Genomic DNA, 25,157 nt, shown 5'->3' on the forward strand with positions numbered 1-25,157 from the left:
GAATTGACTTAGTATGTGAAAATAAACATCAACCAAGAACCTGGATAGTAGAGATTGACAGGAATATTTTGATTTTGGTAAAATTTTCTCTACAAAGTTGAACATTTAGCCTGAAACCGGAAAGTAATCATCAGTTTGGTGCCTCAGCTTGAGCTGGCTGCATTGGGGGTTGACAATTAGGGCCAGATTAGGATTGCGGTGAATCCGCATCCTCCGGGCCGGCGGAAGCCACCGCCGGCCCGGAGGATGCGGATTCACCGCTGCGTTGACAGAAAAGACCCCCTGCCAGATTAGGATGGCAGGGGGGTCGTCTGCCGACGGGGAGACCGTCCGCCGCTTTTTCGCCGCGAGACCGTGGCGGAAAAGCTCCAATATGGTGGCGGTGTCTATGAGACACCGCCAGCCATATTAGGATTTGCATTGGGATATGCCTTTCCGCGGCGGCAATGCCGCCACGAAAAGGCATACGGTCTTTTCTTTGGGGGCCCGTTGCGGGCCCCCAGGGTGAAGGGGGGGTGGGGGTTCACATGGGGGGTACCTATGGTACCCCCCTGTATTTGCATGCACAAAGCGGCAGGCACCGCGCGGTGCCTGCCGCTTTGTGCATGCAAATGCACTGCATACAGTTTTAACATTGCGGCGGGCGCTACTTCAAGCAGCACCCGCCGCGATATTAAAAATACAGGATGTGACCGCCAGGGTGGCGGTCACATCCTAATTCGCACGGAGGGACCACTGCTGCCCCTGCGGACGGTCCCTCCACCTCTGGGGTGGCGGACGGACGCAGGTTCGTCCGCCATCCTAATAGAGCCCTTAGTGTGTTGTGGATTGAACCAAGCAGGAATTGAGTGCAGGTGAACAGTGAATAATACAACCTCCAGTACCTTAAGTAGAGAACGTTTTTATGCCAGATAACGAATTTGTAGGCTGTTGATGGTGGATGACATCTGTCTCCAACACTCTACCAGCCATGGCAGGAAAATGGGTCATTGAAAAGATAGACTTCAATATGTGCTTTAACAACAATGGGAAACTTCATGGAGGGTGAATATATTGAACAACAAAGAGCCTGTGCGAACTGTCGATTGTTATTGCTGTTTCAGTGACATCAGTGCATCTTACTTGATCAGCGCAATCTGTGGTTTATTCCCTCAGGGATCTGAAGCACCAGCGTGTGTTGAGACATAAGACATATAGCCACAACTTGATTTCTCCGTTCTTTTGCTCCAGCCCTCAAGTTATGGAAGCAATTTATACTTAAGGCAACACACGCCAGTGATAAGCCCAAGTCTAGCATTAAAAGTCCATCAAATGATTAGAAGTGTACCATTGTGGTAGGGATATCCGGTCCTTACTCTCAGTTGACTGTATGATGAAAATATTGCTTCTTAAGGATATTTCTAACCTCACATTATTTGCCTGCATCTGTTAAACATCTACAGTAGCTGCTGCATGCTGGCAGGTTACATCAGCCTTTTTCGCTACTGTTACTGCCTACGCACATTGTGACATGGAGACTCGTTTAGGTGCTGTCCATGCTTGCTGACACCAGGTCTTCTTTGATACAGATGTGGATCTATGATCTTACTGATTTTGGTGCTTCTTACTGGAAACTCTTTGAACTTCTATGAAACTGTGTTGCATGGCCAGAAGCAGAGGTCAGTTGCAGATCTGCACAAAGTCCGCTTATTGTGCCTCGGCAACAAGCATTTCTCCAAGTCGTACAACAAAATTTCCCTGACACTGTCCTGTGACAAATGCTTTAATGAACCCCAAAGCCATTACACACTGGGAAGCCAAACTCTTTGTTGCGGAGTACAAAAACTGTGGTTTATTGTGATCCAGTCACATACTTGCCGCTGGTCCAAATCACCCCTGTTTGGTAAGTAAAAGGTGAAGTTGAAGGCCAAGCTAAAAAGAGGAAGAAATGAAAAAGTAAACAATGCTCTTTAACAACCAGATGTTGCTGATCTCAGAACAGTGCTCACAGTTGGTTTTACAAAAACCTGATGCCAAATTCAGCTTCCTCTTTGGACCCAGTGCTGAAGTTGGAGAAGAAGCATACTGAGTTCCCAGTCTATTGTAAAGTCCACAGCAAGTTGACGACTTCAAAGAAACCTGCTACAAATAATCAAAATAGTTTCAGCTTTGTGGCGTGCCTTTTATCCTCCCCGTCCCAATGGGTTATCTAGTCTGACTGAAGCAAGTGGGTCCTCCCTACACAGCTGATCCTAAAGGAAGTCTGCTTTCTACACCCCTATCTCAGGGCTACGTTGCACTCACCACAGGCCTCCTTCATTAACATTAGTTTGGATCCTATCTTGGCTCTGGCCCCTGATTCAATTCCTCCTCCAGCTAGGGTTTGACAGATGTCATACTATACAGTAACAACCAGTTGGGGATAACGACTCTTGTCTAGTTCCTCTACAGCAGAAGCAATACTTCATGGGGATGAAGGCTAGATCTGAATCTAATGAGGTGCAAGGTCCCCATCCTGCCTAGCATGATTATGATGATGCGGAAGCAGATAATGGCGTTCCACTCATTAAACTGATGCTGGCTTATCTCTCAATGTACATGCATTCAGTGGCCTAGGTACCACTCCAGAATCAGTCTTTCATTCCCTCTTGATGCCTCAGACCAAATAAAGTACTCCTTTAGTGGCTGTGATAGGGCAGCAGAAAACGTGCTAGAACCACCCTTTCCAACTGAGATGAGGCAAATCTTTTAGCTGAAATTATGCAACATAGACCTTCTGGTCTAGAATATCTGTTGCCATTTAATTAGGCTCTGGTTACATTTATTATGTCGGCTTGGCAAAAGTATTTTATGCTTTGGCATTGAATTAGCTCAAATCCAGCCTGTGTGCCGAGTCCTACGCCTACCCAATGCGAGATACATGATTTCCCCTGCAACCTAAAGAGGTGCACCAAATGTGCCCTCAAATTAGGCAATTCGCTACGGCATTGCACAAGATGGAGGGTGAGGATAGCTTCCTCAGAAAGTAAAAGTGCCTTCCTTTGGCTTGAGGTTGAAGACCCAGATGTTGAAGTAAGGAAGATGAAAACACAGCCTTTAGAATTTTCATCAGAACCTTGTTTGGAAAAAGCTGCTATTAAGTCTTTTTGAGCATTGCTATTTGGTAGATGTTAAGAGGAAGGACTGGGAGTGCAGTTTCTGTTTAGAGTGATGATGGTTTTATGCAGGGACTGCAGTTTTATCTGTGCGATTATTGCTTCAGGAGGGTGATGTCAGCCTGGTGCAGAGAACTCAAATTTCATTGTGTCCATGTTTTGGAAACGTGTGTTTGGAGCCAGCCCCATTGCTGTGACCAGCCTGGAAATAACATTTGGAAGTGAATGAACTGAAACCAATTTTGCAGCCTGATACAGAGGATGCACATCCTCTGTCTGAAAATGTGTTTTAATGTCGGATCTAGACCTCACCACTTTGTGCCAGCTTACAGTCCATAATGACCAAGGAAGGAATTGTGCCTCTACTCAGATGACCGCTCTGTGACCAAACTTGGTGTCTGCATGACTTCCAGTCGTGCAGGGTTGAGGGCACATCACCTGAAGTCTGCCACATGCTGAAGAGGCCTGAGTGTTTTCTTGCTCAGACAGGTAAAGAAGAGTGACTGGCCCTGCAGGGAGAGACAGACAGACCAGGAGGAGAAGCCCAGCATGTTCCAGGGTGTCGGGTACCACAGAAGTACCTGACTATTGATAGTTAGTAAAAACCACCCTTGACCCAAAGTCTGCAGGGCCCCCTTCGGTCTCCTGTTGCAGCTCCCAACATTAGCTGCTTAAAGAAGTATTCACCAGGTATCGCCATGCGGCCTCTTTCCTCCATTAACTCGAGCACCTAGTGCTGCCGCTGCCTTCTGAAGTTAACAGGAGCTGCTGCATTGGCCCCACCTGTCAGACGAGTGCCCATCTGCATTAGCCTTCAAGGTTGTAACTGCCAAGGACTAGAGTCCTCCACCATCGGTCTCCTGGATTCCAACTGCCAAAAAGGGCCATCTGTCTGCACCAGACCCAAGGGCAGCAACTGCTGAAAACCACCAATCAACCTTCTGAACACATTGCTCAGCACCTGTGATCCTGATTTGGGTGTTATACTGCGGGCTGTGGTCTCCTGCCCAGGTGTGGAAGCTCAAGAGTGAAGACTGAGAGGAAGGACCCATACCTGGGACTCACCTCGTAACTGAGCATGTAACGTAGTACTGTGTCTGCACAAAATGAGAGCCCACACCTGAAAGCAAGCAGAAGGAAACCATTGCTGCTAGTGCTAACCTTACAAATGCGCAAAATTATTTTTTGCATGAATTTCGTCAATTTTCACGTAAGAACACAATTCATGGTAAATAGCGTTCTAGCCCACTGCCAACGGCCGTACCAGTTTTTAAAGGCCCCAAACCTGAGTTATGGCCCGATGCCCTAAAACGAGGAAGAGCGTTTAAATACTGGTGTGGTCTGAGGCAGAAGAGCTATAAGGCTATGTAAACATTCCACCCTCTAAGGGTAGTTTGTTCTGCATTAAAAAGGGAGCAACAGAAAGACAAACATTGGAATGTTGGAGCAGAACGCTTATACCAACCTTTATAAGCCCGGATTCACTCCATTGTCTTAAATTGACATTATTCATTTCTTAATTCGTAAATTAAATGGTGCCGGTGCTCAAAGCTCTGCTCTGAAACACGCAGATGGTGTAATTAAATGTGCGAATTCCAAAGCTGTTTATTCCTAAATTCACCTCATTCATCTTTGATTCGCTAACAGACACTCCATTCGCCTTGATCTCACTTCTGCGGGTTCCTGCTTTCTCCCCTTGTGACTGTTTTGGCCTTCTCTTCCTCTCTATTTCCTCTCTTGCTTTAGGTAAACATTTAATACAGATAAATAAGTGCAGGCCCCCCAAATAAGTGCCGGTGCCCACCACCACCAGGAACCAGTGGCCCAAATTAAGCACTGACCTTATTACTACACACCATAAAATGTTGCTTGGAAACTGTGCTTAATTACGTGATGTGGTACAAAAGGGGGTGGTGATGGACGGAGCATCTGAACCAATCAAACACTCACACCCAGCCAAGAGATCTGGGTTTATCCCATCACCGTTCTTTAGCCCACTCTGCCACCCCAGTTCAGACATGGCCATATGCAAATCAGTCTGATCCTGTGCCTCATGGGAACAGTCCAGCCCGAACTGCCAAGCCATGCCTTCCCTGGACCGGAAACTTACTTCCAAGGACCGGTTTCTGGCATTACAGCCGTCTTCAGCCCGGCTTGCTTGAATCCAGTGGCAAAGTGAGCAAGGGACTCACGTCTGAGCATACCCTGCCTCACTTTTGGCGGCCAAAGCGGTACAAAAGGGGGTGGTGATGGACGGAGCATCTGAACCAATCAAACACTCACACCCAGTCAAAATATCTGGGTTTAATCCATCACTGTTCTTTAGCCCACTCTGCCACCCCAGTTCAGACATGGCTATATGCAAATCAGTCTGACCCTGTGCCTCATGGGAACAGTCCAGCCCGAACTGCCAAGCCATGCCAACTAGGCGATGTGGCATAATTTCAGGATTTACAAGTAACAAGTGTAACTTGAAATTCCCAGAGTTCTACAAATTACTACTCTGTAATTTAAATTTCACCTAGGCCTGTTATAAAGCCCTGTAACTGAACCTTCTTTGGAATGTGTAGTATTTAGTAAAGCATTGTGATTAAAGTACTTTCCCTTAATTAAAATACCAGCATAGGGCTGTACAGTTTTGGATTGGGTCTGTAGGTTAGTTTTTTTGAGTTCAGAGCGTTTCCCCCTACACTTCCTCCCTGAGACGCCTATGACTGCTCACCAGCGGTACCTTGAGAGTCAAGAGTGGAAACCGATGTACTTGGCCCAGTTTGAAGGGTCATAGTAGGACAAACCTCAGAACACCAGTTGCAAATGACCTCAGCAGTGACGGTTAAGACCCAGTAACCCCTGCGTGCCACGTGGCCTCCCCAAAAAGGGATCTGGCATAGGTCTTTGTAAGTGCTGGAAGTCACCGTCTGTCGTACTGGCAATTTATTGAAGCGTGGCTCCTTGGCACACTACACTTTGGGAAACGTGTTTTAAGGAGGCTTGTGGTTTATTGGTTAGGCCACTTTTTTTCTGTCATTTGAATGATATACACACAAAAATGCATCCTTTCCTCTAAGTGTACTGCACTTACATTTCTAAGTTCGCCCTAACAGAGAGTAGATTCTGATCAGAACCTTTCTTTTATCAAGAATGTTAGTCACTGGCTTTATTTTTGTTGAAATCTTTTTATTGGTTTTTAAGGTATAAGACAAAATACAAGGTATGGGTCGACTTTACTGCAGTGATATGTTTCATACATACATCTAAAAGAGCATTTCATAGTGCCACAGGTGGGACAAAGGGAGGTCTGTGATGGGGTAGGTTATGAGATAATTGGCTTGTGCAGTCTCGATGACATTGTCCGTTTGGCCACAGGTCACAGGGCACCAGGACCCGTAGTAGGGCCAGCAGTGTTCTCAGGCCGAGATGTGAATCATGTATTGCCGTCGAGGAAATCTGGTCATGGGGGTTATAGGTAGTGGCGAGCAGCCGTAGGGAAGTGTGGTGACGGGGAAGGAGAGTGTGGACTAGGTTTTTAAACTCTGCGCTACTCAGGCCGCTCCTGCCCACCCCGCCCCATGCAGTGCCCTGCATGCAGTCTCTCAGGTAGGCTCCTGCACCTGGGATACTCCCAGGGGGGCTGTATGGCGCCTCCCCTCCCTGCACGCCAGCTATATATGAAATTGTGGCACTGTGGCTAGTGTTTCTACGGCATCCGTGGCAGCAGTGTTCAGCGTCTGTATGTCTGTCCTTTTGGAAGTCTTGCAATAGACCCACAGGGTATCCTCCCTGCGCATTCGTCACAGACTTCATTTCACAAGGTGGGCTCTCATAAATGAAGGTGCCCAGCGGCTTGTGAGAGTCTTTACATGATGATGTTGGAATGGCTGTGAATGGTTCTTCACTCCTGAAATGTACAATTAGTGTGTAATGATATTGCTGGCCCAACAAGTGCGACCTTCTCGCAGTCTGTGACGGGCGCTGCACCCGGGTCAGCGGTCGTTGCTGTCATTGAATCAAGCAGGACATTATTCATGAAAGCTTTGAGGCCTTTTTATCCGGTTTCAGGCACTTACATTTGACACTTTGTGACATGCATTGACAACACAGCATAGTTATAATTTAAAATCTTGTTTTCTTTCTAGCACGTTTTTGTGCCTGACAGAAGGTCAATGCCGGCAGGACTGGCTTTACAGCCCATTACTCCCCAGAGTCTCCAAGGCAAAACTGTGAGTGGCATTTTTACTTCCTAAGAACGATTCTTACTGACAGAATGTTTCTCTGCACAACTGTTTGCTTCGCAGCTTGCTGGAAATCTAAAATACCGAGGGTTGAGAGGCTACGAACGAGAGTGCATAGGATTGTGGAGATAGCTGGTGAACCAAGCTAATGGAACCTGCAGTGGAAGTCTTTTAAAAATAAGACGAGTCTCTCTTTCCAGTTAGAAAGACTGCTTAACGCATAGGATTAGATTTTATAACCAGCGATCACAAACTGTAATCAAATCACCAGCTTTGTGTCTTTCCTCTGGGCTGTTCAGAATAGCTCAGATCAAGAGTTTAGGCATACTTCGGATTTTGCAGATGGTAAACATTCTATGATGAGGTCGGTAAAAGGATTCAGGGGCATTATGCCACAAGAATGATGGGCAAAATCCAAGCAATCACAAAAGAGATTTACAGTTGTAAATTGACCAACAGTCACAGGGGTCTTAACTGGAGATTTTCCAGTAGGTCTCATGCAGATTCTACATTTAGCCCACCTTGAATTCAGTAGTTTGATAGATGTCTTATGCTCATGTATTGCTTGCATTGCTTGGAATGCTATAGACTATTGATTTAAGAGGGAATGTTTTCTGCAGTGTGGTTTCTAGATTGTATTGAAAGCTGATGATTTTCTCATTCCAGCTTGACATAGTAGTGTCAGGAACCACTCCGATTTTTACTTCCAATCATTTAAGGTCTCCTCATTTCCGTGACATTCCTTAGTTTCCTTGATCTGTTTCAGAGCTTGGCATTCAGATTCGGATCTGAAATCACCCTCAGGGGAATACTTTTTTTTTTTTTTTTTTTTTAGATAGGTTTCTGTAGAAGGATGTTGCTACTAATACACTACATCAGTGGTTCCCAAACATTTGACTCCTGAGGACCCCCATTGAGTCACCACTGAAAGCCGGGTCCCCCAAGCAACTTGTATGAGTTACATTTTAAACATTAAAACAGTAATTCGAAATAAATACACACGTGTGCACACAAAACAAAAACTCAAAGTACTAAGGATTTTGGGGCCAGATGTACGACCATTTCATTTAGCACCTCGCAATTGGTGAAACATTGCGAGTGGCAAATTGCGAGTCGCTAAATGAAATATACAACAGTGTGTTTAACACTGTTTGGGATTCCCAATGGGGTCGCAAATTGCGAGGTTCAATAATATTAATGAGCCTCTCGCAATTTGCGAGCCCATTGGGAATGCCAGCCCTCCCAGCGATGGTGGCCTGCTGGGTTCTGCAGGCCACCATGTCTCGGACTGCTTTTAATTAAAGCAGTTTTTAAAAAAAAAATGCAGCCTGTTTACCATGCATTTAAAAAAAAAAAGAAAATGAAACGTTTTCGTTTCATTTTCTAAGGGCAGGCAGAGGTCCCTGGGACCACTGCCTGCCTTTAAAAAATAATTTTGCATGCATTTGCAAGGGGGAAGGGGTCCTTCCCATTCTCGAATGCATTACCATCTACTTGAAGTAGGTGGTAATTGTGACTGTTTTGCGACCGCAAAACACTTGTACATGGTTTTGAGACTCGCTATTTGGAAGGGAATGCCCCTTCCAAATAGCAAGTTGCAAAACCTATTTAGAGAGTCGCAAACAAATTGCGACTCGCGAAATAGGCTATGTACATGACCCAATGGGTTTTTGCATGCGCAAACGGGTTTGCGAACCCATTAGCGCATATAAAAACAGATCGTACATCTGGCCCTTAGTATTTTATATTGAAGTAATAGCCCCTCTGTCACATGTATTTCATTTGATTTATAGCATCTCTCATACCATTGTAGGATGTCAGAGCACTTTACATCACACACATATAGAGACATTGAATCATACATGTAAATCAGTGTGTGTATATAAAATGTTTAAAGAGTGTTTGGTCTGGAAAAGCACACACTCAGGATTCAGAACATAACACAGTGGCTAGCATTGACTTTAACATTACAAATGTATTTCCACCCAAATATATATTTTAGCAGCATCAGGATAATGAATAACTGGGACAAAATATAAGTTACTAACTGGTACCATGCAGTTTGCAAGCAGCTCTTTGACAGTTTATAGGTCCCTCTGCTAGATTACGATTGTCACTTATGAAGTGCACAGTAACAAAAGAAACTCTCTGACAAAAGCAGTAACCACTAACCTAGGAACATAAAATACTACTTTTTAAGATGCATGTTACACGTTCTTTGCAGTAGGCACATTAACCCTCTGTGCTACATTAGTTAAATCAAAGCTGCCACTGAACAAAACTCTCCTTGCTCTCCAGCAAGTACATTAATCACTGGCATTCTCTTGACACTTTTATTGTTGCTGGAAAGCTGCTAATTATACAAGAAATGTTTCTGTGCTTTTAAAACTGTTGCCTACGGACCCATGGGAATGTGTCACGGACCCCTGGGGGTCCGCGGACCACAGTTTGGGAAACACTGCACTACATCACTCAACGAAAAATCTAGAGGCATTCCTAGTTTAGCTGCAAATTCACAACTTATGCAGGCACATTATTTTTATTTAAAAATCCTTAGTATGGAAAATTAAAATTGGTGTATGAGTAGCTCAAAGAGAATTATCATCAGTTGTAGGGAGGAAGGATGGAAGAAGCAAAGATGAAAACTGACCACCAATCCCTATGACACTGTTGTCAAGTGTTTCCATTTAGCTGCGAGCAGATCCTGTAGAATTAACAATGTATGTATCTTACTCCACCACTATGAGCCCCCACCACACTATCCAATCTTTGAGGCATGGAGCTAGCATCTGCAAGGGGTATTGTGGCATTGCCAATGGCTTTAGCACATCATTTTCCTGTCAGGGGAGCCAGGCAAGGTATATATGAGCTAATTTCTCAAATTATTGCAGGGTACCTTCCAAGGGCCGTTTTGCAGATTATCCCTGTTTGCACCCGGCACACCTTTTGAAAGGTGCGTCAGGCGCAAACAGTGATAATGCACCCTATTATGGTGTTTGCGCTGCCCCCCGGGCAGGCGCAAACTTGCGCTGCCACGTGGAAACACAGAGCAGCCGCTCAGTGACTGCACCAGTCTGCAAGAGGATGTCTGGGGGATCCATGGGACCCTCTTTACCCCCTACAGAGGGCTGCTGTCAGGAGGCGCTCTGACGGTGCACCTCCTTTTAAATGGCGCACTGTCAGTGCACCTCCTTAGGCTTCTTTGACTGCTCTCGTGTCTGTAACATGTCGCGGACGCAAAGTCAAAGGAATTCCCTCATTTGCTCCTATGCAAATGAGGGAACACCCTCTGTTGATAGCGATGGCACTTTAAGTGCGCTATCGGTATTATAGAAGGGGACGCACAAGCATCTGCGTGCCTTTCTATAATACCAAAGTGCCCCGGGGGCGAGCAAAGGAGGCGCAAACGCTTGCTGCACCCCTGGGGCACCATCTTTAATACGGCCCCAAGTGTCCTTTAAAGCTGTCCACCTTCTGGAATTCAGCAACCTGATGCACGTTCCAGTCCATGCCACCTACTGGTGTGGAAAATAGTGTAAGCGTGCAATACTTATTGATGCTTGGCTCAGCCAAGTGTGACATGTCCATAAAGGTCAACTAGACAGTCACCTTTGGCATAAAGTCTAGCGATGCGGCAAATTCGGGAAAACTAAGAGAGGTGTGATGCCCCAGTTTCATGGCTTGCTAGCAGTTTATCTGGGGGCCTCCAGCTTCCCTTCGAACTGTTCTACCCACAGCTCTGGATTATTAGAAAATATTTGAATGCTTGCTCTTTAATTGATTATATTCTAAATGCAGCAAACGCAGTATATATTTTTTTTGTCATTTATTTATAACACTATTGTGGGTTCCTATTGTTTATATTCAAGTACACCTTGTGGCTATGGCGGTTCCCCAGCCTTATTGATCCAGAAGTCCTTTGCTTTCCATGTGAACTTTGTCAGATATTTACTACGGTTGAAAATATCAGCCTCTGTGACTGTACAGCAGCACTTCAGAGCATTCGACTACAAATCAGGTATTTTAGAGACGGTTATATTATGCATGACAGCGCTGGCGCGAGTTGTCGATAACCTTTTAAGAATGAGAGTTGTTAATTAGTGGGCCACAGTAGCCCACCTTGAGCAGATGAGGTGCCTCTCCTTCCAAGGGCTACCACTGTGCGTACTCCTCACTGTGCCTCACTTACCCTCAGAACAAGTGGAAGCCAGCTTGATGGTTTGAAGGTCATCCGTGACCCATTTATTAAATCGCATGGTACAAATTTACACTTCAGCTACTGGTGTTGGTGGGGAGCATATGCTTTGTGTGCTTGCTCACAAATGAGCTTTCTTTGGCCAGAGCGAGGAGAGGATTTGTCTCAACGGCTGGGGCGGCCAACTCTGAAGTGGGGAGCGATGTTCGAGTGTGGCGGGAGGCTCAAGCATCCTGTGATTCTGGGCAGATTACTTAAACTCCCCATGCCTGAAAAAAGCAGCTGTAATGCAACTTAAAGTAGAGTTCACACTATATAAAATTGCAAAAAAATACATTGCGTTCCCCTAGAGAGCAGTGGAGTAGGGCATTAGGCCCGCCACCTTCCCCTATTATGCCCGTGAACTCAAACCACTGCCTCATCCATTGTTCCTCATAAGAAGGGCGTTAGATTGTATGCTAAAGTTGGTAGGCAGTAGGGTGGAACCCTCACCATTCTCTGCACAGCTGATTTAAAGCACCACCTAGTGAATGATTTATTGTATTGCAGCATATAGATGTCAGGATAGATCTCAAAATCCTAGCAAATGCCTTTTTGTTGGTGACCGTTAGTCAGGACTGGACAGAGAGAACAGTTTTTTCTCTACGATGAATGTCCCCTTAAAATATCCTTAATTTTTTTATTGAAAGTTTTCGCATGTGTTTTACACCTAGTAAAATTGGCGTATCTAGAAACTCCCTGTGGACGATTGTCAGTTTATACAGAAACCTAAATCTGCAGAAATGCTTTCTGGCGCGGTAACCTGCGACTCAATGTAAATCACAAGGCTACTGAAGCAGGCAAATTCCATGAACCAGTTTGACTTTTCCAAGGGCTTCGATGTGCGATAGATTTGTACATCAAATCTGCTTGACCTGGTGCCAATCCTCTGGGTGAATCGTCTCACAGTGCTAGCCCTGCGTTTCTAAGTCGTTGCTTACAGCACAAGCCCTGCGTTTATGGGTCATTGCTTACATTACTAGCCCTGCATTTAAAAGTCCTTGCTTACAGCATTACCCCTGCCTTTATAGGTCGTTGCTTCCACATTACTAGCCCTTCGTTTAGAAGTCATTGCTTACAGTACTAACCCTGTGTTTATAGATCACAGTGCTTACAGCGCTAGCCCTGCGTTTAGAAGTCATTGCTTACAGTACTAGCCCTGCGTTTATAGGTCACAGTGCTTACTGCACTAGCCCTGCGTTTATAGGACACAGTGCTTACAGTACTAGCCCTGCGTTTATAAGTCATTGCTTACATCACTAGCCCTGCGTTTAACAGTCGCAGTGCTGACAGCAATAGCCCTGTTTTTGTAGGTCACAGTTCTTACAGCACTAGTCAAGCCTTTATATGACACAGTGCTTACAGCACTAGCACTGCGTTTATAGGACACAGTGTTTACAGCACTAGCCATGCCTGTTCGGACAGTGCATACAGCGCTAGCCCTGTGTTTATAGGACACAGTTCTTACTGCACTAGCAGTGCGTTTACAGGTCACCGTGCGTATGGTACAAGCCCTGCGTTTATAGGTCACAGTGCTTACAGCACTAGCCCTGCCTTAATAGGTCACAGTGCTTACAGCACTAGCCCTGCCTTAATAGGAAACACTGCTTACAGTACAAGCCCTGCATTTATAGGTCACAGTGCTTACAGTACAAGCCCTGCGTTTATAGGTCACAGTGCTGCGGTAGAAACTGCAGGCCTTTAACATGGATGTCTTACACCTGGACACTAGCTATTATGGACATTAAGTGCGTATTGTAACTGACATGAGGGAAATTAATTTTGGGACATGTTACTTAGCTGTGCTGCTTCTAGGTATTGCTGTAGGGACCTTAGTACCGGTGGTATATGTTGAGTCTCACTTGGGTGAGATGCATTAAATTTGGCATGCAGACAGAGCACAATAACTTGTTTTATTTGTGTTTTGGTATAGGTCTGTCCCTATTTGTTTAATATTTAAGTTTTACTGTTACATTGACAGTTAAATTCATGAACCGTGTCACAAACTGTAATCTGACAAATCTAACTAAAAGCGGCCCCATCATATGATCTCCACTGTCAAGTTGGCACTCCTAGTGCAGGTAAACTATTCTAAATGTGCTTTTCACATGTAATTTGGAGTTAACTGAGTCAGGAAAACCAACCTGCGGATAAAAAATTACACAAAACAGTTGGGTACCTTGGCCTCAACCTTCTGTGACCAAGGCGACTTCTACCGTAGATCTTCATTAATTATGTAAAGGTGACCCAGGAGGGCTTTGAAAGAAAGACCAGCAAGCATTGTCACAGTTGCAGGCCTGCCAAGTATCACGCGTCAGGTGGGACATTTCAGTGTGGTGTTCCGCATCACCCCACTAAAATGCGTTGTCACGCATAATGCATGTGTCTCACAGCGGCCACGGAAGTGCTGGCAGGCTTTTAAAACTGTTTAGTCTGGCAGTGCGCCGTGTGCCGTGCGCCCCCACTGCTCTCCCATGCTTGCAGTTGAGCTATAAGGCAGGCTGCTCGCAGGGTGACTCACTGTGACTGATACACTGTATCACCTTGAATCCCCGGCTAATCAGGATGATGTTGTGTGCTTGAGGGCGCATGGGGCAGGACGTCACATCCTGCTGCCAAGGCCGGTCGGGGAAGTTTGTAAACGAAAAGTGTCTGCTACCTGTATTTTGCGCGGCTCCGCAAATGTTTTCAAATATGATGCATACAGTGTCGCACTGCCTGCCGCAAGCACAGCTCGCACAAGCACGGCCGTGCGCTATCAGCCGTGTTACTTAACCCCCTCAATTCAATAATGCAGCCAGACTTGAGGGAGCCCTAGAGTGAGTGACCCGCCCGGGTTGCATCGCGGCCGCCAGGACAGAGTCTGCGTGTCACTGGAGGACGGCCCAGCCCTGAGACTCACTGGCCTGCCAGCCTGGAGGGTGATTTGAATATAATTGACGTGGCCGGCCAACCCAAATTACTGCGGTGCGCAGTGGCTTGCGGCCTAAGTGAGCCTGCAGCCGCTGCCTTACAGAGAGAGACGGCGTCGCGTGTCAAGCAGTTCGAGCAACACTCCTCCGTACTACTGCCCAAGTAAGTGCCACCAGCCAGCCTGTGTGATTTAAACAATGAATGGCAGCGCGTGGCCAGGCAGCTGCCACCTGCAGTCCGTGCCAGCCTGTGTTACTACTAAGGTCACACTCACAAGTGACACTGTGGGATTTTTTTCGATTTCGAATATCCTGCTGGCCTGAAATGTGCTACGAATAACATTTGCTAGACTGGAGTACCCACGAAAGAGTCATCGTGATGGTATAATGTGTGTCTGATATGAAGTGCCCAGACACCCTACATTGGTAGGAGCAGAACTATAAAGCAAATGAACTATTTGTTAGAGAGGGACCTAAAGATGTTAGAGTGCTTTAGGAATTAAATAGATGATAAAAGGCTACACGATGGTGTTCGGCCATATGTGATAGACAAAGAGCATTACAGTAGAAATTATAGCAGTCACCGATAGCAAAGCCATATGTCAATTTCAGCAGTTTTAAGATCTTCTTAGAGTTTCTCGTTGCTCATCGGTGTGTAATTTCTGATATTTATATATGCTTCCTGGTCTTCAGTGTGTCACTCAGTCATTGAAATGTCACGCATATTACACTGAAATATGAAAATGTCACACTTAGGCAATCTGAAACCTTGGCAGCTATGCAGTTGTTTAGCAAGGCCACAGCTTTCTGTGCAGCTCCAAAGCACATCACTAAAGTGTACTGAAGGCAGAGGTGCATGCAAAATCCTAGCCTAGTTTCAAGTTTACGATGAAAAAAACAAAACAAAACATGTATTACGTCTAATTATGGCTCGCTTCGAGCCAACTTTAGAGAAAAACACAGGAGATCCTTAAAATCCTTAGTTCCAGAGATGTTATGATTAGGTTCCAAATCTCATAAAAATGAGACTTGCCAGCTATGGTGAGGTACACTACCACAACTCTAACCATGACTTAGGATCTCAATTTCCAAAGATGGCATCTGAAATAGCATCCCATATGACTTTATCAATGACATCTGTGTTGTAACAGTCACAAACAGTAGCTCTGTGTGTATTGGTTTGCTGATGAGAGAAATGTACGATATTTACCATGTGTAACCTCACCAGGGAAATTAAGATGTTCACACTGGTTCTACAACCTCACAAATACAGTTAGTATGTATAACAATCTTAATTGCTTGTTGACATAATTGGGGCAACCTAAATGTATAGACATAATTTCTGTAGGGACATCTATACCTTGACTGTTGTACTGCGGCCTTACATCTGCGTTTAGTGTCTGGGAATCTTTTGCTGAGTTGTGAGAGTAACAGTTCCAGTGTTTCGCCTTCATCAAAATTATTTGTGAGAACATCTTGTTGATGTCGGTCAAGCTATGCATTTCTTTTGAGTTAACCCGCATTAGCCTTGCATCTTGTAATGTAATAGGTATTTCTGGGTCAGTAATGTAGTTTCCAATATGTCCTCTAATTTGGGTGTAGTCCTAAGCAATGCGTTGTGTGGGAGATGTTGCGGTTCTTTAGCTAACCATAGCTAAATAATTTCAGTGTTTTTTAGGTTTTGAGTCATAAACAAAGTGCCTCTTAAAGTGAAGGTTTTTAGGAAATGCTTACTTTTTTACTGTTATAATAAATTGTATAGTAGTAGTTCCTAGACAGTCGTAGCTTCCTGTACATGTTTTCAGTAATATTTTTGCAGGAACATTTTCTTCATGTCTACTCTTTGGCTGTAGAATTGCAAGAGAAGATCTGCACATACTTAATTTTTACCTGCGTGGATTCTTCTTGATGAACAGTTAGTTTGTTGAGATCTCCTTAGAAGGGAGAAAACATTAACCTTGACTGATTGCTAAGTGACCTCTTGAGCGGTTCCTGTGGTTTTATGCACTTAACAGGAGGAAACGGTAGTTAAATTATATACCTCTCCTTCGCCCACTTCTGCCTCGCGCTCTCAGAGTGCCAGGTGCTGTCTTAATTCTTCTGTTATTTTGCTGGAAAATGATACTGGAAATAATAATGAAACTAAAGCGCACAGGGTAAATCCAAAAAGAAAAATATGATTTGCAAATCTGGTGACAGCTCTGTCAAGGGTTTTTTGTAAGTTTAAGCAAGACAGCAAACTTGCATTATGCCTCTTAGAGGTGTTCCTTGTAGGAGCTGTTAAATGCCGCACTTCGCTTCATAACTAGAAGTCCGAATTTAGAACCCTGTGGTTTCATTTCGGTTTCATTTAACCGTTGTTAGTTGCACAGGTACGTTATCTCCTTTCATGGAAACACATTCAGTGACATGATCTGGTTTCGCCTTTTTATGATGTTCTTGGGGCATTCAAAAATGTCACACATCCATTGTTGTCTTGTTCACTAAATTTTTATAGTTGTGGTATTATTATCTCACTAGGTTCGGGAATCCCCTAATCACCTACAGATATTATCTCAAAAACGCACGGGGGAGAGCTTGTTTTTTTTCCATTTAATTTCAAATGGTTGGAGTGGTCTCTCTCTGTCCACCCATAATAATATCCCTGCCTGAGCTGACCTCTGCGGAATCCCGACTGTGGTTTGCCTGGGATTCAGCCATGGTTTGGTTTTGTGTTTTACTAAACAAAAAACACCAAATAAAAACTTTTGCTTCGCGAAGACATCTGAGGTGTTAATCGGGTCCTCTGAGTGCAAAAACTAGGTTAAATAGTTATTCAATTTAGTGTAATCTAATAGGCCTGACTTTATACAGATTTCTTATCTGTTGGAAGAAATGCGGCTACCCCAGAACATTTATAACATGCTGTGACCATGTCACTTATTTACCAGGATATTGCTTTAACACTGCGGAGCACTGACCACGTGTAAAAAACATGAGTATAAAAGGGCTGTTGCCTCTGCCTACCCATCAGTTCCCTCTCCACTCTGATACCTCCGGGTCTAGCCAGCGCTATATAAAACACTTTAAATAAAGGAGCCGCGACTCTGGAGCATCCTTGAAGTTGAGTCAGCCAGTCAGGTAAACACGTTTTATTTGCTTTTCTTCATTTATGCCTCACCAGGACTAAAATCCTTCGTGTTTTATTGTTTCAACAAATGGAAAAAGACGATGACAGAGACTGACACCTGTGCCTCGCTTTAAGTGGTGTTGGGTTTAGAATCGTCATGAGCTAGAAGGCCTCTGGAATTCACAAATGAAATTAAAGATTCTGGCAAATGTGCCTTTACAGGCCCCACAGGCCCCATATGTCCCTGAGAGTGAGGCGTAGACTTGGTCCTTCCATTCTTGATAATGAGACTCCCATTGAAGCCCTTGGACACGAGTAGTGCTGAAAAAACATAAACGGTCAAGGTCCCAGAATTAATTCCAGTTTTCCAGCCATTACCCAGATACAATCGTGGGGGAAAAAATCCCTTTTAGGACCTTGTGAATGAACCAGCGCAATTTTTTAATCCTTTGCTTAATGGCTCTAAAGGGGTTTTGAGTCCTGCCTTTTGGAAAACGTAGAGCACTAACTCTTGTACTTGTTGCACCCTCAGAAGCTCAGTAAGTATTTTAAAGGGTCTATTGTGTCAACTACAACCTTATGACAGCAGTTAGTCTCTTCGACCTCTGCTCTGTGTTCTACGTGTGGATGATGTGCAGAATGAGCAACATATATCAGAGTGTTCATTAACCCAACTAGGTTTATTATTGTTCAGCTGAAAATGTGCCTGAGGCTCCAGCTTTTAACCGGGAACCAGGACTGATGCTGTGGCATCAATGCGCCAGCCTAAGTTGTTCCTTGTGGGTTTTTGATTAACACAGTACAATTGTTGATATGCTCAGCTGGAACCAGGTATTGTGGTATGTTAAATAAAATCTTTTTTCTTGCCACTGATACCCTGAAAGGGGTTATCCTCCCAAAACAAATGAACAGCCCGTGAATCAAAGATCCAACCACCTATAGTTTCCTCTAGCATGAGTAAAGGAAGCAAGCTCCCCGACGAAGTTCAAATCACAAATTTCATGCACAACTGGAACACCTAGTTTCCTAACACTCCCATGTACCTGCCCAAAAAAGATTTATTCTGTTGTCGCCCGCCCAGATGACCAATCTGGATTCTAAACACAAAATGGCCTTGTATGATCAGCCATTCAGATGTGACACTCCATGACATTTTTATCACTCGAGCACTGTTTGGCAAGCTAAACACAGGGGCATTCTCCACCCAGGCATCCACAGAAAATCCTCAGTCTTGTATTTGATATCTGCAGTTGACAGTGCTTATGATTCGAATAGGTGCTTTTGATTTAATTCTTAAATACAGTTTAAGTGTTTCATTTGAGATTGCAACAAATTAAATGACCTTCAAATAGTCTGGCAATTATCCCACACACCCTATCTTTCTCTCACTCAGTTAGGCTCCTAATCAGACCTTGGAATTAGCTGGATAGTCCGTTGTGGGAAAAGGCGCTTACTGCATTTCCCTTTCCTCTGAGAGAGGACCATCTGTGTTTGCAATAGCAATGTATGGAAGCATGACTCCCTGCTTCCTTAGACTCCGTGATCCTAGTAAATCTCTTAAACTCAAGAGGAGCCAAACTATCGGCTCCCTGGGGCAATGAAGATTTAGAAAGTTTAAAAACGAAGGCAAGGGACTGAAAAGCATCTGGTGAACAAACAATGCGCCAAAAGAAAATATGCATACTCAGTCCATTTACACCATCATCATTAAGTAGGCAAAAAATATAAAGGCTCTTTTTACCAAAACCAGATCCTAGAATCCACAAGCCCTATTAGATTAGCCTTCTGTTTAAAATATATATTTTGACCCGAATGTGATATCATCCCAAAAATATTGCAAATCCTTTGCTACAATTTACCCAATTTTTTCCATAAAAAATTGGTGATCTAGTAGGAATTTTTCAGGTGAAGTTGGAGGTGAAAAGAGCATCGACCTTAAACCCCTTGGTGAGAACGTGGGCAATGTTTTCTCTCCCGCCTCTGAAGTTGGGACCTTAACAACATTTAATAAAATTAGCTTTTTATCTTCAGGAGATCTTTGTTCCATCCAGCAAATAAAAAGAAATACTAATACAATTTTGCCATACCATATCCTAATTAGTAATTCCTCCATTTTCTCTGGAATAGTCTCTGGCAGATGGAAGGCAGCGATGCTCTCCCCTTTGTTCAAGAAGCCATTGCTTGACCCAGCCATTTAGGCAAACTTTCGTCCTATTTCCCTTCTTCCTCTGTATGCAAAGATGATGGAAATTGTAGTTCAAAACTCGCTCTCAAATCACCTTGAGTGGCGTAGGTGGATGGATAGCGCCCAGGTGTGTTTCCGAAAGGTACTCTCAACTGACACTTTTGTAGGTAATACCTTAGAGTATATCAGATCTATTCTGGGTGATAATGCAGTAGCTGCTATGTTGTTATTAAATCTGTCAATGGCACCAACACTTTATCCCATACCATCCTACTAGGCTTGAGCCCACTGGTATTGCTGCGACAGTCCTGGCCTGGTTTACGTTGTTTCTCCAAGGCCAGACCCAAACTGTCACTATGGGCAATTTTACATCTTTCAAATGCGTTAAATGCATTACACTGGCTCCCAGTCCATGAAGAATTCCAGTTCAAGTCATTATGCCTTTGCCACAAATCTGTCTCAAACAAGAAGACAAATTCTTAAATGGAAACCCTTTTCTCTTTATACAATCTGCTTATGGACCTGAGATCAAAAGGTGTCTGTTTGGTTAAGGTGTCAAGCTTCAGAACGCAATAATGGGATTTCAATGAATGAATGAATGAATGAATTTGGGATTTGTATAGCGCATGGCTGCCCGGAAGCGTCCCAGCGCTGTGATTGTAGACCAACTACTGAGGGTAGAGGCTGAGGGGAAGAGAAAAGGTTATTGTGGGAAAAGGTGAGTTTTGAGAAGTTTTCGGAATTTCATATGATTAGGTTCAGACCGGAGTTGGATTGGGAGAGAGTTCCAGAGGGTTGCGGCGACCACCGAGAAACGGCGTCCACCAGTACGAGCTCTTTTAGTTCGGTGGACCTTGGCCAGGTTGCCTTGCGCTGACCGTAAGGGTCTGTTCGGGGTGTATGGGTAGAGCATGGATTTCAGCATTGGGGGTCCTTGGTTTTGCATAGCTCTATGGGTGGTACAAAGGGACTTGAATTTGACCCTTTCGCGTATCGGCAACCAATGCAGTGTCTTAAGGGCAGGTTTGGCTGAAACTCTACGGGGGGTGCCAGTGAGTATCCTTGCAGCGGCATTTTGTGTTCGCTGCAGGACATTGAGCGTGGCTTCAGGGGCACCCAAAAAAAGGGCATTGCAATAGTCCAATCTTGATAATATTAGACCTTGCATAAGCATTTTCTGGGAGGTTGCGGGAAGTAGTGGAAGAATCTTCCTGGTGGATCGAAGTAGACCAACACAGGTGCTAGCTGTTTTTTTGGCTTGTGTTGTCATGGAAAGATTCTGTTCCAGCCAGAAGCCTAGACTTTTGATTTCAGTTTTAGGCTGGGGAATGGGTCCTAGGCATGAAGGCCACATAGCAGTGGGGAGGGATGGTGGTTGGTGTCCTAAGAGCATAAGCTCGGTCTTTGACCCATTGAGCTTGAGCCTTGAGTTAGACATCCAGGCATGTATACCTTCTAGGCAGTCATGAAGGTTTTTGAATCCACTTCCCTGCTCACTACCAAGTTTAGGAACAACTTCCTTATTATTACCTTTCAGACTCCAATTAAAAACCTTCCTTTTCTCCTACAATTTGTTGCACCAGATCTAATATTTTTGTAGATCATGATCTCCATTGTGAATAGTTTTTTTCCATCAGTCGTAATAAAAAAATATGCAAACATTTCTGTTGAGCAAGCTGGTCTTCATTTTCTCACTTCCGGACCCTATAGGTGAGAAGAGCTCAATGTCAGAGTCAGCCATTTCTTTGAACAGTGTTTGCATGAGCAAGAAAACATGGTTGAGCACTTTATGGTCAGGGCCGCTAGAACTATGTGGCAGAAGAGGGCCAACTTTTGCCGCAAGGGTGACCAAATCACGCAGCAAGAAAAGGCAACTTATGTGGCACATTTTGTGATGGTATTACTTCATTATTGTCATTTTTTTACACCTGGTAACAGTATCTCAGAAAAGCATTCACCTTAATTAGTACCAATTTAACACCCAAATCACACAATAGGCAACTGAAATATGACCAGATAACCTTTGCAGAAAAGCTTTCCAGTGCACAGGAATCTGAGGTGCCATAGTTTTTGTAACTTTGGATTTTGTTTCAGTTAGAAACAATAATATTTTTATGTTAAAATCTGCAGATTATGTGGCAGGTGATGGATTATGTGGCAACTGCTAAGAATCCATAATCATTCGAAAATTGCAGAGGCTGCAGAATTACATGATTCCAGAGGCCCTATTTATGGTTATTCTAATGCAATTTTGCATACAACCAACTATTTACCCAACCTTCCATGCATTGCAATACTCATCAGTCACTCAACTTCCTGTTCTGTATAATACTTGCATGACATTCTAAAGAACCTTAATTGGATCTCAGCCATTATCAGCATTCTTAGAATCTAAAGTCCTTGCAGGGTAAGATGAGGATGTACCATTGCTTCTAGAAAGACTTGAGGGGCAGGCAATCCATGCTTGGACAAGAATGTAAATCAGCAAAATAACAATGGAAATTACTATTAAATACGAAAGAGTCTACTTTCCCTATTCTCTAACAATGCTTTTCAAAACCAAATAAAAATAAAGGTTGTCATCAGTGGTGTGTAATCCCTTTACACTTACCCATATATGAACTCTGTTCATGAATGTTGAGAGAAGTTTTCGTGGTATAGGTGCATCATTATGCTCCTATAATTGCTCAAACTCCACCTTCATCTACCAGACCAGAATCAAGAGCTATTCTGTTTGGCAAAGTCACAGTCAATTGGGTTTATAATCAGTTAGAAATCAAATCTAAGGCAAGGTAGTTGAGTTCATAGGCTCCTAACTTTTTAGCAACTTGTTATATCTCATAGATGGACAGTTTCATTATGTAACTTGGGTACAGAATGGCGAAGAATTGGGCAGCCCCATAATATCTCTGTGCTGTCTCTTTCGTAAAATAAGAGCTGTGTTGTAGAGTGTCTAAAAGTAGTGCAATACAAGTGGAATAAAAAGATCCGTACTTGTCTGGATAGATTCCTGCGAACTTCCGAGTTATTGGTTGATCAATTGTCACTGTGGATGACTAAAGCTCCAGAAGACAGTTCAACATGAGAGAGTGAAAAGACGGATTCTTTTAATATGAGAAAGGGTATGTTACAGTCATTATTCCCCATTAAGATATTGCTGCTTCCAATTCCAAAAGCCAGTCCATTAGCTGTATTGGCAAGGTGGATAACAGAGACCACAATCAGTTGGTCGAGAACGTGTAGATCCTGATCTGAAAGTGGAATGAAAGTAGTGATATTATCACATTAAGAAATTAAATGCCAAGTCCATGTTGTTCGATGCACTGTTCCTTGTCATTAAACAAGCATGGTGCCGCGGGCACTCCTCTTTTAGAATCTGTGTTGAGGTTGGCCTGTATCCAGCATGAAGATATCTTTATATTTTGCTTTTACTGCTCTAAAAGCTACAGGAAATAGTTGTAGATGTAAGCTAAGCGTTTGTCCCCAAGTTGGATAGCCAGATTAGTGTAATGGGCAGGAGGAACGGCTAAATCCTAATTACATCTGTACGGTTCAGTGGCAGGAACAGAAGCACCTTAGGTTGCAGGAGCAGGTGCCCCTTTTGATTGGTATCTCTCGGTGCAGTAGTCTGCATGCAATGCATGAATCCAAGCAAGCAGTTGGTGATGCCTCACAGCAGTATTCTTGATGAGTAGTATCTATCTGGTACAGGCCTCACTACTAGGGCAGAGGCACTTTGACATGGACCCAGTTTATGGGTCGCAAATCATGGCATTCATCTGTAGGGCTGGTGGGCAGTGAGGCTGGGACCTGAGAATAGAAGATGTTGAGACAGTGAATCATTTGTTTGCAGCATTCTAAAGTCACGTCATCATTTAAATGTAAATAGAAGAAAGCTGGAGATACCAGAGGGGAAGCACAAAGTATCATAGGTCAACCCATTAAAATTTTGAGCATGCTCAATTTAGTCTTTTGGTTGTGGGTGGAACAAAATGAACAGAGTACCAAACGTAGAGCATCAGGCCACGTGATTTCTGTCTCGCTGCAAATTTGAATGTTGTTTTTTTCAGAATGCCATTGAACCTTTCTACTTTCCCTGGGGACCCGGGGTTTCATTCCTAAAGCCTTACATAGGAATTGGACTACAGAAGAAAGAAAGTTAGATCCTTTGTTGCTCTCGATCATAAGAGGCTTTCCAAACCTGGGCATAAAGTCTAGTATTAGTTTCTTGGTTAAAATGATTACATCAGTTTGGGTACAAGGGTAGGCTTCAATTCGCCTGGGAAAACATACACTCCAGAACCTAGCACACATACGAACAACATGAGGCTTTTGGATAAAACTGGCTTGCACATTGGTAAATCAGCCCTCTGGGGGCGGATGAGAAGCTGGAGTAGTTTTGGCACACTCTCCAACATTTTGGGCTTAGCAGGTAGCATTGGTGTGGCACTACTACTGGGAAGTGGATGGGAAGAAGTGTGCAAACTATTGAGTACCTGTGGCACAAATCATGCTGTCTCTAATGATATGAGCAGCTTCATTGCATAGTTTATCTAAAATTCACAAGTAAGTTGTTGTTTTTTTTTAAATAATGCTTTAACCAGGTGACCATTTTAATGTCCAGGACATACTCTTGCAACTCAACATGAACCTTTAAATGGGCATGAGGGGCTCAGTAGTTTAGGACTTATGTAGAGTAGGTTAAAAAGTTGAGAATAGAGCAGACATTTTGGCCGTTCGATCAGTAAAATCGTTAACCTTAGACACTTCATACTGATCCGTTTAATGAGCAACCCAATTAACAGTAGCAACTTTAAAAGGCAAGTGGAGGGCATCAAGCATCTCTTTGCTTAAAAGATTTTTTTGGGGTCGGGTTTCTAGCAAGGGTGAGTATTCTCGTTGCATCCAAAGAAGCCAAATAATTGCGATTAATCCTGAGCGACTACTTTGAGTCAGTGCAATATTTTTCAGTTTTGTGTGCTGTTAGGATATATAGTTAAGGTGAAGGCTACCAGTTCAGCTACTTTAGCACATGTATGTGGGGTAAATAGATTGTACTAGCAGCATAATCGGCAACCAGGGTTCCTTTATCATTCCTGAGTCAATCATCAACATAATCAAAATCACAATTGGGGAAGAGCGTGTCAGTGAGATAAATGTGAGGTTTTGTTAGATGGGCAATGGTGAGCAAGCAGTCTTTTCTGTTCCCTTTGAGAACCGTGGGAAACAATAAAGCAGGTTTAAGCACAGGACATTGTGACAATATAATGCAAGTGGCTGATAGCAACAGTATTTCATACCTTTACAACTTTGACATGGAAATGTGCTGAGTTTCAGTGTGGTCTCAGCAT

At 43.8% G+C, this 25,157-nt stretch overlaps 1 protein-coding gene across 11 annotated transcripts in view; it reads left to right on the forward strand.

Annotated features, from left to right (window-relative positions):
- Nucleotides 1-25,157, forward strand: part of PLEKHA5 (pleckstrin homology domain containing A5) — a 1,381,245-nt gene that overhangs the window by 1,012,245 nt on the left and 343,843 nt on the right. For all 11 annotated transcript variants that reach the window (XM_078674042.1, XM_078674045.1, XM_078674034.1 and 8 more), the window contains one exon: nucleotides 7,271-7,354. In XM_078674042.1, the coding sequence (XP_078530168.1) occupies nucleotides 7,271-7,354 (84 nt within the window). The remainder of the gene's footprint in view (nucleotides 1-7,270; nucleotides 7,355-25,157) is intronic.

This window comes from Lissotriton helveticus, chromosome 1_1 (assembly GCF_964261635.1).
Source record: "Lissotriton helveticus chromosome 1_1, aLisHel1.1, whole genome shotgun sequence".
NCBI classification, from domain to species: Eukaryota; Metazoa; Chordata; class Amphibia; order Caudata; family Salamandridae; genus Lissotriton; species Lissotriton helveticus.